Raw genomic sequence first — 18,296 nt, 5'->3', positions numbered from 1 at the left:
TGATGCTTATAAGAGTCATAACGACCCCACCCTTCATAACACGTCCTTCTCTCGATCTTTGAAATCTCCAAATTCCCACTTGAAGCATTCCTGTGGCAGAGTAGAATTAACGTCAAAACCACGATCAAATCGCAAGTAAGGTATTACATACCACACAATCTTCTTCTATGAAAGGTTTCGGCACAGGACTGGGTCCTTCTCTGCCCTTCTTGTCTTTGTGCTTTCCTTTCTTATTCTTGAATGACTTGATTATTGTCCAGTCGTCATCCTCGTCATCCTGCCCATCTTCTGGGTTCCCGTCCGGTTCATCGTCATCCTCTCCCCACCATACATCACCTTCCAGAACCTTCGTAACAACTTCTCTAATAACATGTTTCCTGACATCCACGCCCCACCCAAGTTTATTGACAGTGTCAAACAGAATAGTTTGTCCCAGGTGGCATCGCGTCTCAAGGGCAAAACCAGCCTGCGCGCAAGGCGAGCCTATCCCTGTGCATGCTCCCTGAGGTATAGGGTCGGCATTGTGATACACATGCGTCGTGGCAATGTGATGAGCAGGCAATCTCGGAGGAGGCGCAGGAGTAGTGGGTATAGGTATAGAGGGTTCATTTGATGGCGAATGCCCCGGGAATGGGAATGGAAATTTGATATGAGGGATGCCGAACTTCCAAGTAGAGACCGGAGAGGGAAGAGGAGGCGCGGACATTGGCGGGGGTAGTGGCAGGTGTAAACGAGTCGCTGCGAGACGTTCGCCTGGAGATTCAAATGCTACTGCTGGAAGACCATATGTGGCCCCCAAGAGACTTGCCAATGAACCTCCCAATGAATGACCGACGAGCCAAACATTGGCCCCTGGATATATTTTAAGCAGGTCGTCTATGAGTTTCTGTGTTGGGAGGAAAGGAGATTAAGCACAAACAACCCCGTTTAAATTTATAATCACTTACAACACCAATCGAATAGAAAAGACTGTCTTGAATGAGGGCATCCGTGAGGCATTGATTATCGCATCTGAAGTTCTTCGCGTAACAATCACATACGGTACTAAACACCCATGATATGTCAACTCTTGCACAGCAGCAAGAAAATAATCTACACTCAGAAAATTAAGGTTAGGTGGTACATGAGTTTTTCAAGCAAACGGCCACATACAGATTGTCATTGAATTTATCTAGTTTGGAGGTGGGACCTTGAAGGGTAGTTCCCTTAATAGATAGGACGATGGTCGAATTATCGGAAGACTGAAAAACATGTCCTCTGAACCCATCAGATTCTTCCCAACCAAATGGGAAACTCTAATGCAAACATATTGAAAACAATTATATTAATTATCCATGGCCGTCAGGCGACATATGGAAGGAGAAAGCTGCGTACCCTGTTCCAAGCATGATCAACCTCGTACCAATTCTTCTGTCCAGGCAAAGCATACGCATTACCCGACATACGAGCCAGCTGTGATAACGTATGGAGATCCTCAACTGCAGGTCCCTCCACTTCTACCAAGTCCCACAAAACTGGTTCAAGTCCACTTTCAGCATGTTGTAGAGATCGTAGCCTGGTTCGATGGAGAACGTCCACGGACCGAGGGCGGTAGATGAGTGTAGGCTGCGATTTTAAATGGACTGCTTGTGACGGTAGTGGATAAGTATTAGTGGGATTGAAATATGTATTCTGAGCCCCATCGTTATCTTTCGTTAGCGGTAAATGGTCCGGGTGCTGTAGGTCAAACTGCCTGTGAGAAGTGAACGAAATCTGTTGATTTGCATAGACTGAAGGCAGGAGTAGCAGAGCAGCAAGCATTAGTGTAGTTGAAGGCATCTCAGAGGCATATCGTGAGGAAACAAAGAGCAATACAATTGAGGCCAAATCTATGCAAGTGGAAAGAGAGTAAGCTGCGCCTCGGCTGCTACTCTGCTCAAATCGGTATATTGCTCCTCGGCCCGGAGGTCAGCAAACGCCCAGCCTCTGACCCCGCTTCTCCTTCAAACTGTCCACAACCATCCAAATCGCATCAGACTTGAACATTGTATTATGGATCTTGCAAACTTTTCAGCAAAGCTGGAGCCATTCTTGCTCATGGCGAAATCATTGAAAGGAGCCGCCGCCGCCAAACTCATTCAAGATGCCACTTCTGCACCCGGAGTCTTCGTGTTCGCTGAATTGTTGGAGTTGCCAAACATCAAAGAGGTGCACATAGAATCTACACACTCATAGGACATTTCCGTAACCTGAGGTATCTATCATAGCTGGAAAAAAGCGAGCAACACTCCAAATTCTTTTCATTGTTGCAACTATTCTCTTATAAGACATATCAGGATTACCTTCGTACGTTCGTTGTCTTTCAAGTATTGCGTCGTTTCCTGTCTTGACAAAACTAGAGCACAAGGATGAGCTTCCGCCATTGAATCAGAGCCAAATCACCAAGCTGAAGCATCTGACAATCGTATCATTGGCAGCCGACCGTCGCGTAAGCTTTTAGGTTTGTTCAGGAAATCCATTTCGCTAACATCGCCAGATAGATACTCCCTTACGCAGATTTGCTGAAATCCCTTGACGTCTCAAATGTACGAGAGCTTGAGGATCTCATCATTGATGCCATCTACCTCGACCTTTTACAAGGAAAACTCGACCAGAAGGAGGAACAGCTAGAAGTGTCGTACACCATGGGCCGTGATCTTGAACCAGGAAAACTGGAATACATCTTATCGGCATTGAAAGACTGGTACGTCAATACCTGCTTACAAGAATCCATAGTTTTGTTTTCTGATCAGGATCTCCAGGGCGTCGACAACATCAGCCGTTCTAGCTACCCTCGACAATAAAATCAATCAGATCGCTGCGGATGCTGCAGCTGCAAAGGCCAGCCAACAAGAGCACGAGCGTATACTCCAGAACAATCTCAAGGAGGTTCATGAAAAGCAGAAGGAGAAGAGCTTGGGTGGTGGAATGGCGACCAGGCGAGGGGCTCAGTTCCAAGTGGGTGAGCGGGAGAATATGAACATGGATGTGGACGACGATAGCAAAGGGAAAAACAGAAAGTGAGTGATTTGTCTCTGGATTTGACATATTTAGACTAATATACCTGCTGTGTATAGAGCTTCTCAGGAGATGACACCCAAACTTCCGAGAAAAAGGAACAAGTTCTAAGTCGTAAAGTCATACCCATGTTATCTGTACGATTAGTCTCATTTGTTATGCATTGTAAATAGAACTTTTGTAAATTCACAGTTGAAAACCGTGTCTTCTGTGAAAACAGCAGCTCGTCCGCTATCAGGATATCAACCTAGAATATTTTCTAAAACCACTGCACTCGACAGACGTCAATGCGAAAGGATAATGTTGAAAAGATATCTCATAACGACTCTTCACTCTTGCACTTGAGGTATCATAGTGATTGCGATGAGCCGCATAATCGATAGACACGTAGTGGGAGGTTGTAATGACTGCGGACACAGAGAAATACAACGCAGTCAACGAAGATACGCATAGAATCTTCGATATCCTTAACAAGTTCCCAGACGTTCTTCAAGCAATATTTCAATGTAATGTCGAGGCCTCGGTCATTCTTCAAATCAACCTCTGCAATTCCTTCAGGATTCTGCGCATAATTGATGTCTACTTCTCGACAGCATCGGCGTCAGCAAGCTTGGTTCAGGTGTAGATGTCAGAAATCGTATATCCGCAGCAAAAGATGAGCAGGAATAAGATTGTGAAGACTTTACAAAGCCCAAAGGAATGAATGCATGTGCACATAATCATACCTCCTGATCACAGTTGCCCTTCCAATCGCTATCCATTGCACCTTTACGCAAACCGCATACTGAAGTCACTCCACTAGGTTACAAATTTTCAGATCTTACATCTCCTAACGATTGCATTTTCCTTGCGAAGAATTCCATCTCCTGGTATGAGGGAATTCATGATACCATTGCAATTGTCGGCAGGCATGGCTCCGTTGGAGGCATTCTATCGGATGGCCCATACCAGCTAAAGATGAGCTGGCGATATTCCACATCACAACGCAATGGCAAAATTGTTCAGCATTTGTGGAAGGCTTGCAAGGATGGACGGACCATCTGCTCGATTCTGTCTTCTACACCACGCCTACTGGCATTGAACTCGGTAAAGTCCCAAGTGTGCACATGAAGAAGGTTCCTATGCAAACTCCGTGAGGCACAGGGTCTTCGACAACCATAGTGGTACACATGTGTTGAGACAACGTCACAGTATGTTGGGGCAACTTCGGAGGATGATTTTACCCAGGTTACTAGTATTCATGAAAAGAGCATTGCCAGGTCATGGAGGTCGTGAGTTCCAGGTCGATAACATTTTTGTAAAGAGTACAAGGAGACACATAGGATTCTTTTTTATCACGAGTTGACATGGTGGAATGGAGCGAAGATTCAGCGAGTTTGTGTTTTGCCTATATTTGTGTATTTATTCTTGTTTGTTTTAGCCTTTTATCGTGACTCCACCGGAGCTGTTAAAGTTACAAGTTACCGTCAACGACCACGCTGAGCTCGTCGAGGCTGACAGCGCACTCTCCCATGTCGGCCTTGTACCGACTACTGTACCTCCCTGCGTCTCGCAGGTCGTACTCTTCATATTTCTCTTCCAAGTCCGGTGGAGGCCGCTACTTCAATTCCGCTAAATCACCGAAGAATGCTGTAGTCCCTGCGAAGAACAACACCAAGACTGACTCGCCCGCTGAAGTCACTCAAGACTCCGTTCAGAGCACTGCGACTCGTCCCAATGCCGTCGTCTCTAGCTCGATAGCGGAAAGCAAGTCTTCACCGACGAATGCGTCAACCTCGACCTCGGCGCCCAGCACCTCTGAGAACACGACCAACGCGGCCTCTCAACCTTCCGACCTGGCCAATGCTTTCTCGGAATTTACCAACAACCATATCCCCCAGGTTTCTATAAGCTCTAAGGATTTCAAGATGCACCAATTTTTCTCTCTTCATAGACCCTTACTCCTTATCTCTCAACCAACTTCTATCTTCCGCCAAGTACCGGCTAACTACCCTCTCTTCAGCGCGCTGCAGCCTGAAGTTGAGCATCCTCCTGCGCCAAAGTATGGCCTTGGAACGACGAAGGATCTCTTCATTGATCCTGATGCAGAGGCTGCACGCCAGCTTACGCGCGCTTTGACCCTGAGCAAAGCCGGTGCAACACTTGCATGGGAGAAGACTATGAAGCACCTCGGATTAGATGTCTCCAAGGACGCAGATCGGATCAATCTTCAACAGCAGTTCGACAAAGAGTGGGAGGAAGTTCTACTGGACAGCACAAAGAGGAAGAGGCGAAAGAAGATGAAGAAGCATAAGTGAGTGTTGGCGATTCTTCAATTTTCTTTGGATGCAAAGCACCTTTTTTGCGTTTTAATTGGCGCATACTCATTGCAAACTTTCTTTTATTTCTGTAGGCTAAGGAAGCGCAGAAGAGTACGTGTCTCATTGCTTTCGCTACATTGTCAAAACTTACACGGCTTGCACACAGGCAACACGCGCTGAGCGATTAAGGTTGAAGTAATCGCCTATCTGTCGGTTTATCCCCAATCATCATCATATATCACAACGACACAGTATCGATATCTATACTGTAGGCTGTGTAGCTAATATCAATTGCATTTTCATCCTTCACTCCGGCTAACGTTAAGTCGACACAATAACACACTTGCTCAAGTTATCTATCTGTTTAATCATCGGGTCTTCTTGCTGGCCTTTGCCTTGTTAACATCATTGATCTATTCCTTCAGATTATCTCATGGCCTCGGTGACGGAAAGCATTACCCCGGATTTCCAATCGGCCATTGTCGACACCGATAATTCATTTCGATTGGATCACTATGCACTTCGCTCATTCGCTGGAAATCTCCTCCAAGCGGCCTTCATTCAAGCTCCTGCCGCTTGAATAGCAAGTTCAAAGGTGGCCGTTTGGAAAGCATAGATCATTATCAGAGAAGCTAGTGTCGATTTCAAAGCCATGCGAATGCTTGATTTTGATGTCGTCCATGAGGTTCTTTGATGCTTCTGTGTGCTCTCGAGGTGCTATTTATCGCTGTCAGTGCTGGTTTCAAAGTGAATGAGGCGTATATTCATAGTCTGGCAACCACGGAGATTTTCATGCAAGTACCAGTTCGCCTGCCCATTGGAGCATGTCTTGGGCTTCTATGCATTCTTTCATGTTATATTTTTCACGATATTGTCTCATAGACAGTGTCCATCTTGACTATGCATCTGACCACGAACCGTCACTCAATGACGGTAATTGGAAGGTACTAGTGTGTATGTCGAGTGACCAGTGAAGCAGGACGAGCGAGACACGCGGAGTGTGATGTTAATGATTTGAGATGTCCTCTACTATTCTCCGGTTTCCCCAAGTCAGTGACAAAGTCCCAAAACTTGTAAACTTGGCAGTCAAGTTTGAATATCAAACAAGAACTTTGACGTGCATCGACAGTGCTTTCAAGTGGATGTTTTGAAGTAATTACTTTGAAGGTTGCTGACTCAGCACTCAAGATATTGTCAGTTTGTGAGTTTGTCGTTGAAGGGGTTGCCGAGCACATATCATCTAAGTCCCACAAATCCTTTATCTTTACCATCTATACTGTTCGTTATGTCGGGTATCTGTAGAACACGTCTCGCTGAAGAGCGCAAGCAGTGGAGGAAGGATCATCCATTTGTGAGTTGGCTTTCTTTGCAGTTCTTTCACTTCATACTTTCAGGTGTGGCAGTCGTTGCCTAAATTGATTTTCGGCGACGACTGAGTTTTTCTCCTGCCCTGCTTTCATATCAATTGGCATGCGATTAGGCTCATGGACAACGTTCAAGGACTCGGATATTTACTGTTCGTATTTGATATAGGGTTTTTATGCTAAGCCTGCCAAAGCACCCGATGGGTCAATGAACCTGATGGAATGGGAAGTCGGTATCCCGGGGAAATCGAAGGTAGGTTTTCACGGTTCTGCCTCGTTGTACTCTCAAATGTGCTCCGGGCGTCGCGTCAGCCTTGGGTCGATCACGATTATCCTGACTTTGTGTTATGAAATAGACTGCTTGGGAAGGAGGTTTGTTCAAGCTGGTAATGAACTTCCCGGAAGGTACGCACCCCATGTCTATTGTGTGGATCTCTATGATTCGATATCTATCTATCTAGATTATCCGTCAAAGCCACCCAAATGTGAGTTTATCGATTTAACATCTATGTATCCTTTCTGAACGAATATTTCTATATTTTATAGGTAAATTCACTCCACCCCTTTTCCACCCTAATGTATATCCCTCTGGAACTGTTTGTCTTTCAATTCTGGACGAGGAGAAGTCCTGGAAGCCTGCAATTACCATCAAGCAGGTAATATTCTTGTTTCAGAATCGCTATCGCACTTTTGACACATTGGACAGATTCTTCTCGGTATTCAGGACCTTCTCGATAACCCCAATGTGAATGACCCTGCACAAAGTGATGCCTATACCATGTTCAAGTGAGCTCCCTCATCCCTGATTCATCACCCCGACTCTAACATAATTATACGGCGCAGGAACGATAAGCAAGCATATGAGTAAGTATCCTAAGATTTATGACATTAAAGAAATCAAGGAAGCAAGCTAATTTAATTTTTCGCAGGAGGAGAATTAAACAGCAAGCCAGAGAGAATATACCTAAGTGATTTTCCTTTCAAGGAGTGTATTTCTGTAATTTTATGGGTCAATTGTCGTCAAACAATATCATTCGAACCGGCGCTTTTGTGTGTGTGGGATCAAGGTTGATTTCATCCCCGCACATCATAGACGCGAGAATATCAGTTTTTGTTTATTTCATGTACGATATAGTTTGACTTATAAATCGGAATGTATGATACTTGGTGTCTTCATTGGTTCCTGAATTACATCCAAACCAAAATACGGTACAATGAAGTCTTTAGAAATGTTTTGTGAATGCAAATCGAGGTTTACGCCTTGTTAATTACCCCTTGTTTCATGACACAGTCTAAAAAAAGGTCTCGAAATTCGGAGTTGCGTCTTCGACCTCTTGTCGCAAACATTCACTATTCCATTGATCACCTATACCTAATTTCTCGCAAATGAGTGTCCCGGAAGCTCCACCAGTGCTCAATATACATACGCCGACGTCATCTTTCGCCATCATCCATTCAGGTTAGCCAAATGCGTTTTGGTTTCTTGGCTGAGTACTAATTGTTTTAGTTTAGTGACCCAAGAAACCTTGCTAGATCTGTATAATAAGCTCAGCAGAAAGGCTGCCACAGATTATTATGGCGAACGTGTTGGTCCTGGATGGTTAAAATACGAATACAACGAGGCGATATGGAATTTGGACGATGGTGAGCTATATGCCTCTTGAAAATAGCGACCTCTACGCAACCGCAATCGCAACGTCAGGGCATTAAACGATTGCTTTGTTCCCCAGATTCGGACTACACGATATTTGTATGGCGCCGGCAGCAACAAATCCAAGACGATCAGCAGTCAATTGCACTGACGTCCGATAACGAGGGTCCGCCAGTCGCTTCAACATCTCGCGCTCATCACGCACCCCCGTCTCCTCCAAAGATTTTGCCCCCAAAGACTGTATCTGAAACCCCAACCCTCTACCTACACGATCCACGGAAACCCCTTCCTGCTCCCCCGGCTTACTTGAACCCTGCATACTACGCATTCCAACCATCGCGCGCCGTACACCATCCTACTAGGCGGTCTCCCGCTTCCTCCCAAGCTTCTACAAATAAAAGAAGTAAGAAAGGGAAAGCTGCTATCGAAGATAACGAGGAGGTCGGCATTGCGAAATTCAAGAAAGAATTCGAAAGATTTCACTCTGAGAATGGAGTGCGTACCGTGATGGGATCCATTGGTCCAGTGCAAAACGGTGTGTAGAGAATCTTAAGCTGCCGTTAGTGATATTCATGAAAACGTTTTCTTTATTCTAGTTCGCATGCTGCTCAAGTCTGGTTATCGACATGTCTACATTTCGCGAAAGTTCGCTGCTAAACATGGATTTATTCCACCCGACACCGCACCCGGAAGTTATGGATACGGAGGCCTAGTGAATATTGGAGAATGGCCTATCACACTTATACCCTCTGTTTCTCAGTCTACTCAACCCTTACCTGGCTACTTGCGCCCAGATGCATTCACTTCACCCCCATCTACACGTACGGGAAATCTACACGCATCCCCCAGTTCGTCCGCATCTCCGCTACCGCTGCACAATTGGCTGGCACCTCCGCCTACGACCAGTAAAGCCGGGAGTATCAGAAGCGTCAGTGCCACTGGAACTGGAAAGCAGGCGCATGAAAACGTCAATCATCATACACAAGCCTCCAATACAATCGTGCCAAAAACTGTGTCAATACAGGTATATCTTGCAGAAGAGCCTCATTTCGACGTTGTTCTTGGGCGCTCGTTTTTCGAAAAACGGCAGGTCAAAACCACCTCAATTGATCCAACAGATGTGGTATGTCTGGATACTGGGGAAAAGATCGAATGCGAGCTTGTCATTTTGAAGGATGGACGAGGTGAAATTGTTACGGTTACATAGGTTGACTTGTAAGTTGTTGCATTGAATATCGAATAAATAGAGAAAATTTTACGATTGATCTTGGAACAATCGCTAAACCCTCATTATCAGTGGACAGTGGACACGCACAAAACAAGGCAATTATATCGAAGCGAGATCGAAGGGCAAGTTCATCGTTCGACGTGATCACGTCTATTGATGGGCTAAAGTGCGGTTTCGACTACGGCCGTGGATTACTCCATTGTCTTTCCGACCATCTCGTTCCCAACATACAGAAACCAACCATATAACCCCCGACATCGAGGCCCTTTTTTATCGAACATCTCCTGCCTTATTCAAACCTATTCACAATTTTCATTCGTCCTGATTGAATATCTTTTTTACGATCCGATTTGGTTTAATCACTCCCATTGTCTACTCGCTTAGCAAACTTCTCAAGTGGCACTGTTTGCCCTATAAATTAACCTATCCCGCCTCAATCTCAACATGACCTCTTGCGACAACTGCAGTTTTGTAACTTCCTATCTATCAAGCGATACCTCGTATTGTAAGTTTCTTTCGCAGGCTCAAGCTTCAAGTGCCATTCATCTGACTTATCTGTAGTCAGTGAATCAATGTCCAACTACACTCCTAAGAAGGCTACCTCCGCAAGCTCTTCGTTATTCTCAACCATGGAGCTAGTTCAGAAGGATCTGAAGAGATTCTTTAACGTCCCCACATACGACAAAGTCACCGTCGCAGAGTTTCTTGCAGCTAGAGGCATTCTTAACGACTTCGATATGGCTGCTGTATTAAACCCAGATAGCGGAATTGATCCAGCAAGCACTCCCCACCATCACTTCACCGGAACGCTTCCCTTCATGGCTGTCGATCTATTAGAGCCTTCTCGTCCGGATTCATCGAACATCCACCATTATCGTCACGATCTCGAATCGTTTTACTATTTCTTAATATGGGCCACTACATTGTATGATCTCAAGGCTGGTCATCGGGTCGCTCCAAAGGAAAGATCTCCTTTATACCGGTGGTGCAAGGGCGATGAAATTTCTGTGTATCATGCCAAACTTTCTCTGCATTCGTGCGGCTTCCAGAAATGTGCAGCTGATATGCGCCCAGAATGGGAAGATATATGGAATAAATGGGTTCGACCATTGTCGAAGGTGTTCCGACACGGATTTATTGCACTTGATGACGCTCGAGATGAAAACATAGAGGATTTTGACTACGCTACTTGCGGCGGCCATCTAACCTTCGAAAAGTTCATGTCTACAATCGGGGAGACTCCGCGTGGTTTTATCAAGCAAGCGTCTTGAATAATCTGTAGTAAGCGCCTGAAATTTATACCAAGTAGTCCCATAGTCCTTTAGTCACACTACACTCTATGTATGATGTATTCTTGTTCCCTCCAGTATGGAATATGATCCTCTATATCTATATCACAATCTGTTTGTTCCGATACTAGCATGGACTTGATACAATGTGCTGTAATTCGATCGACTGGGTGTGCGTTGCATTCCGTTTCTTGCGGTGTCGACTAGTGTCGATTTTCTTACTCCATGAAATCATTGTCAACGCGATCACGTGAAATGATGGGCCAAAACGCGTTAATTTGGGCCATGCCGACTCCATTGTCTTTTTGAACCACCACGCTTCCAAAAACTCCGATTGGTCTATTCACACTTTCATTCGCATCCTGATTAGGAAACAAATTGATTTAAACCTTGCCATTGTCTACTTTCGCCCGCAGGTGGAACAGTTTTTCCTATAAAGCAAACCAACTTTCCTATAATTCCAGCATGATCTCCTGCGACGACCTTCAAACCTCTTCATCGTACTCATCGAACGATACTTCATATTGTAAGTGCCTTCACATCTCAAGTGCCACGCAGTTGACCTTATTCATATACAGCCAGTGGATCGATGTCCAATCGCACTCCTAAGAAGGCTACCTCCGCAAGCTCTGCATTGTTCTCAACCACGGAACTGATGCAGAAAGATCTGAAGAGAGATTTTGACGGGCACACGTACGACCAAGTCACAGTTGCAGAGTTTGTCGAGCATGTATGGAAGTTGGATTTGGCAACGATGAAAAGGATCACAGAAGCAAAACTCCAACTTCTCCAAGATCCTCTCACCAGATATCAAGACGTATTGACGCCGGGAAAGAACTTCAAAGAAGTAAACCTTCATGAACCATTGCGCCAGATGGCTAGGGGTCTGCTCAAAGATGTTTGCGATATACTTTCCATCGAGCATAGCAAACTTGTTACATACTTCTGGGACGGTGCTGGGATGGTAACCTTTCGCAGTGAAGACAAAGATACCTCCAAAGCTCGAATCAGGAAACCTGATATGCTCGAAGTTTACATTCCTCTTACCGAAGACGGTTTGCCATCCCTGGATCCAGACGAGTCCCCACTCCCGTCAAATGCCCTCAAACCCGCCTGGAGGGATGTTCGTGCTTCTGTTGAATTCAAGAAGAAGAAGATTGAGGATGGGGTAAGACGAACTTCTCCAGATCTTCCCTCCATTCCGGAGCATAGGGTGTCTGCCGAAGCTAAGGAACTCAACCCTGCGGGAGGATCTGAATCGACTTCTACTACCGGAACTGGAAGACGACCCAGGAGAAACACCAGGCCACGGAACAGTAGACGCCAGACGCCCACCAATCCGTCGGATTCACGAGCATCCTCCGTTGAAAGTGTTGATACAGGATCTAAACGTTCTGCGAGTTCATTGACTGACGATAACCGGCCAACAAAGAGGGCTCGTATCAACGTCTCCATGGATGAAATGCAGCTTGCGACATATGCTCTCGAGTGCCTTTTTGTCGGGAATCGGCATTACACAACTGGGATATTTATCGATGGATTCTTTATCAAGCTTTGGTACTATGATCGAAGCGCTGTGATGTGCACCGAGGCATTCAACTTCAGTACTCCAAGCGGTACCATTGATCTGGCACTGGTACTTTTTACTTTAGGTCAATGTAACATGCAGCAAGCAGGTTTTGATCCCTATTTGCACCAAATCACACTTCCTAATAACGGACAGTTTATCGAACCGCAATCTGTCACTCCGTTACTTAGACCACACTCCGACGACACTCAACTATGTTACAAGTTTCCTGATCCTACATCCCCGAACGATCGCGTTTTCACTGTTCACAAAACCATTTCCCAGTATAAGGGAATTATTGGTCGCGGCACGACCGCTATTGTCGGCAAACTTGGCTCTGTTGGAGGCGTGCTGTCGGATAATCTTCACGTTCTTAAAATGAGCTGGCAATATTCCACAAGACGACACGAAGGCGACATTATTCAGCACTTGAGGAAGGCTCTACCAGCCTGGATCGACCATCTTCCTGATCCTGTTTTCTACACCACTGTATCAGGCGATGACCTCGGCCTCCCATCACGCACTATGCGTAGAATCCTCGAGGAGTCGAACAGAACCTCCCTCGATTCAAAAAATGATCGAGATCTTCATGTTATTGTGACAAATCGCTTCAAGAACATCTGGCAAGCTAAGGATGTCGACGAGTTCAAGCGTATCTTCCTTGACTGCCTTGAATGTAAGTCGTTTCGCAAATTTACTCTGTCATTTCTGTAACTAATTTTATATTATAGGTCACTATCATACCTACCATACTGGACGGGTTATTCACCGGGATATCAGCGAAAACAATCTCATGATTTATCAACCTGGCGTTACAGACAAGGATGACAACAAGGATTCAGACAATTCTGACCATGACTCCGACCCCAAGGAATCTGTCGAGGTGGAGGGCAGTTCCTCTCCACCACCACCTGCAGCTAGAGGCATTCTCAACGACTTCGACATGGCTGCGGTATTAAACCCAGATGGCGGAATTGATCTAGCAAGCACGCCCCATCATCATCTCACCGGAACGCTTCCCTTTATGGCTGTCGATCTATTAGAACCTTCTCGTCCACAAAACCCACTGGATTCATCAAACATCCACCATTATCGCTACGATCTGGAATCATTCTACTATTTTTTAATATGGGCCACGATATTGTATGATCTCAAGGCCGGTCGTCGGGTCGCTCCAAAGGAGAAATCTCTTTTATACCGGTGGAGCAAGGGCGATGAAATTTCTGCTTATCATGCCAAAGTGTCTCTGCATTCGCGCGACTTCGAAAAATACGCAGCTGATGTCCGCCCAGAGTGGAAAGATGTCTGGGACACATGGGTTGTGCCACTGTCCAACATGTTCATTGACGGGATGCAAGCGCAAACCAATGCCGCACGCCGCAAGGTAGCCAGTTTTGATCACGCTACTTGCGACGGTCATATTACCTTTGAGAAATTTATGTCTGCTATCGGGGAGACTGAGCGTGGGTTGACCAAACAAGCGTCTTGAGTTATATATACACGCTTGGAATTTATACTAGTTAACTAGTCTTATCGTTTACTACATTCTGCACATTATACATATTGGAGTATTGCTATCATGCCGCAACGACTATGGTACTTTGAAGAAATGTTCTTGAGCGACCTTGACGCGTGATCGGTGAGATCGGCCCGAGCACTTTTTGTGGTGTGCAATGTGCATCACCGTCGAAGGCAGTTTGCACTCACTTTTGACATCTTTGCATACTTACTCACTTCCATCATCAACTGACTTTGCACTGCAACTTCACGCATTCTTCCAGAGAATCTGAATCTTATATTTCTTCAATTTCGCGAAGTGACATGTCTCGTACAAATGGAAGGCTTGAGCCAGAAGTGATCATGAACGTACGTACGTCCTTGGTTTGGTTACTTCAGTTGACATTGGTTCTGCCTACTGACAACTCAATCTTCTGCCTTACTCTACGTAATATGTGACCCTGAATACACCATCTGGTATAATCGTGATATAACATTTGTGGTCTCGCAGTACGCAGATGGCTTTGCTTATTCGAAGGGCAAGATGGAAGAGGCATTTCGTCCCGGAGGATTTCTTGACAAACCTGCTGCCAAATCCCCCGCTTCCATAGCAAATGCAAAGGAGTCGAACACACCAGCGCTCAAGCGAGAAGATATCGATTTGATTGTAAGTCGTTCATACATATTGCTCACATACTGCACATCCCTTCCCCTTGCTCGAACCACCCTTTGAACTTAATGCATTGATCTGTATAAACCATTAGGTTCACGAATTTGAGATTACGCGAGCGCAGGCGGAGAAGGCGCTATCTGAGAATGATTCCGACATTGGAAAAACTCTGCGAGCACTGGTATCTGCTCCTCAATAGAAATTCAACACATCACATACACACGCAGCTATGCCATCGGAATAAATTATCCCAAGAGAAGTGATCCCATGCTGAGATCTTCTTGCACTTTTGCCAGCAACGTCAGAGTTCTATGGTCGTCAATCGGTCGCCCGAAGTTCGTCTTGTCAATCCGAGTCGGTGTAAGCGCCCTCGGTCCCACTCGACCCCGTAACGTTTAAACTTACTTCCACTGCGACCAGATATACTGTTGTTTCAAAAAAAAATAACTGGCGTGGTCTAGTCCAACACTGAGAAATTTCAGAAGGACAGCAACCCTGTTAAAGTGCAATTCGAATGTCGAGTCGTGTTGATTCAAATTGATGAGAGTCGAGCGTAAAGTCCGGCAACTTAAATGTAAACTTTTGATTAGTTGCCGGTCACGTGTAGATCGAGTGTAATCAATGCAGCACCAGATTTGATCCTGGAATTTATTGACTCGTAAACCATATCCGTGCGCTAAGAACTTCAAGACTGCGTCAAACGTCCGCAGTGTCTCGCTGCACCTTGGACAGATATAATAGAACGTGAATCTACTGAAAATCTCTTCGACCCCGAATCACACAAGAAAGTTGGCCCTGGACAGCAGTGGATAATTGAAATCCACGGCGAATACTAGATTCAAAGTCGTTCTCCAAATCATCCCCGAAAACCATGGTGCAGAGAACAAAAACTGAAGGTACTGTTGACTGAGGATGCATATTTTCTTTGCTGATGCACCGAGTCCAGGTCCTTCACAGGCAGAACAGCTTTTGCGAGTTACGTCTGGTATAGCAGCGGAGCTCATCAAGGCTCACGATGCCAATGAATCGGTCTCGTTAAATGAAGTTCGCGCAAAAATGAGCAAGAAGTTCGGATACGGAGGAGTTCCTCGGCTCGTTGATATCATCAGTGCAATTCCAGATGATTATAAAAAAGCATTGCTGCCCAAATTGAAGGCAAGACCAATTCGAACAGCCAGTGGAGTGAGTGCCGTTTTTACTAATTCTCGGTCACACGGAATGTTTAATAACTGGTTGTTGAACTTTAGATTGCTGTTGTCGCCGTTATGTGCAAGCCACACAGATGTCCACATATTGCTATGACTGGAAATATATGCGTGTATGTCGCACATGACGCCTACTTGCGTTCCAGTTTTGCTGATCCTGGTTATTTACAGATATTGCCCAGGCGGTCCAGATTCCGACTTCGACTATAGTACACAGAGCTACACAGGTTATGAGCCAACGAGTATGCGAGCTATCCGCGCAAGATACGATCCGTATGAACAGACAAGAGGTCGGGTAGAGCAATTGAAAAGCTTGGGACATAGTGTCGACAAGGTATGTTTTGACACCATATTTGTTACGGTAATCGAGCATATATTTCCCTTTTTTGTCACTAGGTGGAATTTATTGTGATGGGGGGAACTTTTATGAGCATGCCAGAGGACTATCGCGGGAAGTTTATTGCTCAACTACACAATGCTTTATCAGGCTTCACCGGTACGGATGTAGATGAGGCTGTTAGGTATTGTTCCGATTGGTTTTGGTTAATGTCTTCTTTATTAATCATATCTGTTCGACAGGTTCTCTGAGCAGAGTAAATCAAAAGCTATTGGCATCACAATAGAAACGAGACCGGATTATTGCTTGCGTCCCCATCTAAGGTCTGTCAGAAGGAAAATATCTTCGATTCAAGGCTAATCCCAGATACAGTCAGATGCTCCGTTACGGCTGTACACGTCTGGAGATTGGTGTTCAATCTGTATATGAAGATGTCGCTCGGGATACCAACCGAGGACATACTGTCCGAGCGGTATCCGAGTCCTTCCATCTTGCGAAGGATGCGGGATTCAAGGTAGTTGCACATATGATGCCCGATCTACCCAACGTTGGGGTCGAGCGCGATCTGGAACAATTCAAAGAATACTTTGAGAATCCAGCTTTCAGGAGTGACGGCCTCAAGATCTATCCTACACTTGTCATCCGTGGAACAGGATTGTATGAGCTTTGGAGAACAGGCAGATATAAAAATTACACGGCGAACGTCCTTGTAGATGTTGTTGCACGGATCCTTGCGTTGGTACCGCCGTGGACGAGGGTATATCGAGTTCAAAGGCGAGTTATTCTTGTTTCCTTGATCGTTCGCCCGATCAAGGTCCACATCTTGAGAATGTATTAACGCTTCACGTTGTTCATTTTCCAGAGATATTCCTTTGCCTTTGGTAACCAGTGGTTGTGAAAACTCCGGAAATCTGCGAGAGCTGGCACTCAACCGTATGAAAGATTTCGGAGCGGTGTGTCGTGATGTTCGATTCCGAGAAGTTGGTGTAAGTACTCTTTTGCCATCCTCGTCCTATTGTATCGAGATTGGTGCCCTCCAACCCATCGCCACGGTCTCGTAATCGTTTCGATTTGTTCTTTCCATTATCTTTTTAGGGCCTTCCCAATTTTTTGGTTTCACCATACCTCCTCGGTCTCCTCTGAACTTCCCGTACTGATTATCATTCATTATCTACAATAGATCCACGAAATACACCATAAAGTCCGCCCAGAGTCCGTTGAATTGCTTCGGCGCGACTACACAGCTAATGGCGGTTGGGAAACATTTTTGTCATATGAAGATCCCGAGAAGGATATTTTAATTGGGCTACTCCGTCTGCGCAAATGCTCAGATGAGGGAACTTTCCGGCCGGAGCTGTTGAGGACAGAAGAAGGGGGTTGTAGCATTGTACGAGAACTTCATGTGTATGGTACAGCCGTACCAGTGCATGGACGAGACCCCACGAAGTTCCAACATCAGGTTTGTCCCCTATTCTTACATATCTCCGTGGATTTGGGCTCTGGTTTCAATGTTTCTTATCTTTGTTTTGACAGGGCTTTGGTACCCTGTTAATGGAAGAAGCAGAGCGAATCGCCCGGGAGGAACATGGGAGTATCAAGCTTGCTGTTATCTCTGGTAAGTTTACCGAGGATTTTGAGGGAAGCCCCCCCATTTTATCTTCGTTTTACTCATGAAAATTTCAATTGCCTGGCTATGAACTTACTTCTTTTTTTCGTTTTGTGTCCAGGGGTTGGCACACGCGATTACTACAGGAAGTTGGGATACGAGTTGGACGGTCCTTACATGAGCAAGTCCTTGTTGTGATGTGTAACAGCTGTAGTTGCACGATTTTTGGGTTATTTGCGTTTCCAGCAGTAAAAATCCATGTATCAGTTAGATCTTCAATAATATATCGATGTACATTAATTTATGGCGGTCTCTTACTCATTTTTCCGTCAGGGTTCGACCTTGGTGAGCCTTAGGCACCACCATAGCATGACTTGCAGGGGTCAAGCCAGCAGCCCAAATTAAAATTCCATGACAGAAGCTATCTACGGAGAAGGATTTTGCCATGGACCCTTTGTTCAAGTACAGGGTGAGACTATTATCCTGAATCATTTTGAAGGCGAGGCAAAGCCTCACCACGGTCTCACAATTGTCCTCGGATTCCGC

At 45.4% G+C, this 18,296-nt stretch overlaps 9 protein-coding genes across 9 annotated transcripts; 8 read left to right on the top strand and 1 right to left on the bottom strand.

Moving 5' to 3' along the window:
- Positions 1-33: 33 nt before the first annotated feature.
- Positions 34-1,818, bottom strand: JR316_0003939 (Putative lipase ATG15; the record flags this gene model as incomplete). Its single annotated transcript, XM_047889708.1, has 5 exons — positions 34-90; positions 152-886; positions 948-1,092; positions 1,153-1,295; positions 1,375-1,818. 5 exons carry the CDS (start codon positions 1,816-1,818, stop codon positions 34-36), a joined length of 1,524 nt encoding a protein of 507 aa, XP_047752082.1.
- A 213-nt stretch (positions 1,819-2,031) lies between these two features.
- On the top strand, positions 2,032-3,147 carry JR316_0003938 (COP9 signalosome complex subunit 7a; the record flags this gene model as incomplete). The annotated part of the gene is made up of 6 exons (XM_047889707.1): positions 2,032-2,187; positions 2,247-2,325; positions 2,379-2,467; positions 2,520-2,722; positions 2,781-3,038; positions 3,096-3,147. The coding sequence occupies 6 exons, from the start codon at positions 2,032-2,034 to the stop codon at positions 3,145-3,147; spliced, it is 837 nt and encodes a 278-aa protein (XP_047752081.1).
- A 1,400-nt stretch (positions 3,148-4,547) lies between these two features.
- JR316_0003937 (uncharacterized protein) lies at positions 4,548-5,535 on the top strand (the record flags this gene model as incomplete). The annotated part of the gene is made up of 3 exons (XM_047889706.1): positions 4,548-5,329; positions 5,429-5,447; positions 5,503-5,535. 3 exons carry the CDS (start codon positions 4,548-4,550, stop codon positions 5,533-5,535), a joined length of 834 nt encoding a protein of 277 aa, XP_047752080.1.
- Positions 5,536-6,621: 1,086 nt separating this feature from the next.
- On the top strand, positions 6,622-7,672 carry JR316_0003936 (SUMO conjugating enzyme Hus5; the record flags this gene model as incomplete). The annotated part of the gene is made up of 8 exons (XM_047889705.1): positions 6,622-6,687; positions 6,870-6,953; positions 7,057-7,105; positions 7,162-7,185; positions 7,247-7,356; positions 7,407-7,486; positions 7,544-7,564; positions 7,630-7,672. 8 exons carry the CDS (start codon positions 6,622-6,624, stop codon positions 7,670-7,672), a joined length of 477 nt encoding a protein of 158 aa, XP_047752079.1.
- A 414-nt stretch (positions 7,673-8,086) lies between these two features.
- Positions 8,087-9,558, top strand: JR316_0003935 (uncharacterized protein; the record flags this gene model as incomplete). Its single annotated transcript, XM_047889704.1, has 4 exons — positions 8,087-8,159; positions 8,213-8,344; positions 8,431-8,886; positions 8,948-9,558. 4 exons carry the CDS (start codon positions 8,087-8,089, stop codon positions 9,556-9,558), a joined length of 1,272 nt encoding a protein of 423 aa, XP_047752078.1.
- A 593-nt stretch (positions 9,559-10,151) lies between these two features.
- On the top strand, positions 10,152-10,850 carry JR316_0003934 (uncharacterized protein; the record flags this gene model as incomplete). Its single annotated transcript, XM_047889703.1, has 1 exon — positions 10,152-10,850. The coding sequence occupies one exon, from the start codon at positions 10,152-10,154 to the stop codon at positions 10,848-10,850; it is 699 nt and encodes a 232-aa protein (XP_047752077.1).
- Positions 10,851-11,333: 483 nt separating this feature from the next.
- On the top strand, positions 11,334-13,924 carry JR316_0003933 (uncharacterized protein; the record flags this gene model as incomplete). The annotated part of the gene is made up of 3 exons (XM_047889702.1): positions 11,334-11,394; positions 11,447-13,111; positions 13,167-13,924. The coding sequence occupies 3 exons, from the start codon at positions 11,334-11,336 to the stop codon at positions 13,922-13,924; spliced, it is 2,484 nt and encodes an 827-aa protein (XP_047752076.1).
- A 332-nt stretch (positions 13,925-14,256) lies between these two features.
- Positions 14,257-14,801, top strand: JR316_0003932 (uncharacterized protein; the record flags this gene model as incomplete). The annotated part of the gene is made up of 3 exons (XM_047889701.1): positions 14,257-14,301; positions 14,444-14,599; positions 14,697-14,801. 3 exons carry the CDS (start codon positions 14,257-14,259, stop codon positions 14,799-14,801), a joined length of 306 nt encoding a protein of 101 aa, XP_047752075.1.
- Positions 14,802-15,473: 672 nt separating this feature from the next.
- Positions 15,474-17,948, top strand: JR316_0003931 (Elongator subunit; the record flags this gene model as incomplete). The annotated part of the gene is made up of 11 exons (XM_047889700.1): positions 15,474-15,498; positions 15,549-15,784; positions 15,850-15,920; positions 15,979-16,141; positions 16,204-16,328; positions 16,387-16,467; positions 16,517-16,918; positions 17,007-17,130; positions 17,325-17,603; positions 17,678-17,759; positions 17,872-17,948. 11 exons carry the CDS (start codon positions 15,474-15,476, stop codon positions 17,946-17,948), a joined length of 1,665 nt encoding a protein of 554 aa, XP_047752074.1.
- Between the last annotated feature and the right edge of the window lie 348 nt (positions 17,949-18,296).

This window comes from Psilocybe cubensis, chromosome 3 (genome assembly GCF_017499595.1).
Source record: "Psilocybe cubensis strain MGC-MH-2018 chromosome 3, whole genome shotgun sequence".
Classification (NCBI taxonomy): domain Eukaryota; kingdom Fungi; phylum Basidiomycota; class Agaricomycetes; order Agaricales; family Agrocybaceae; genus Psilocybe; species Psilocybe cubensis.
This window is presented reverse-complemented; position numbering and strand designations above follow the sequence as displayed.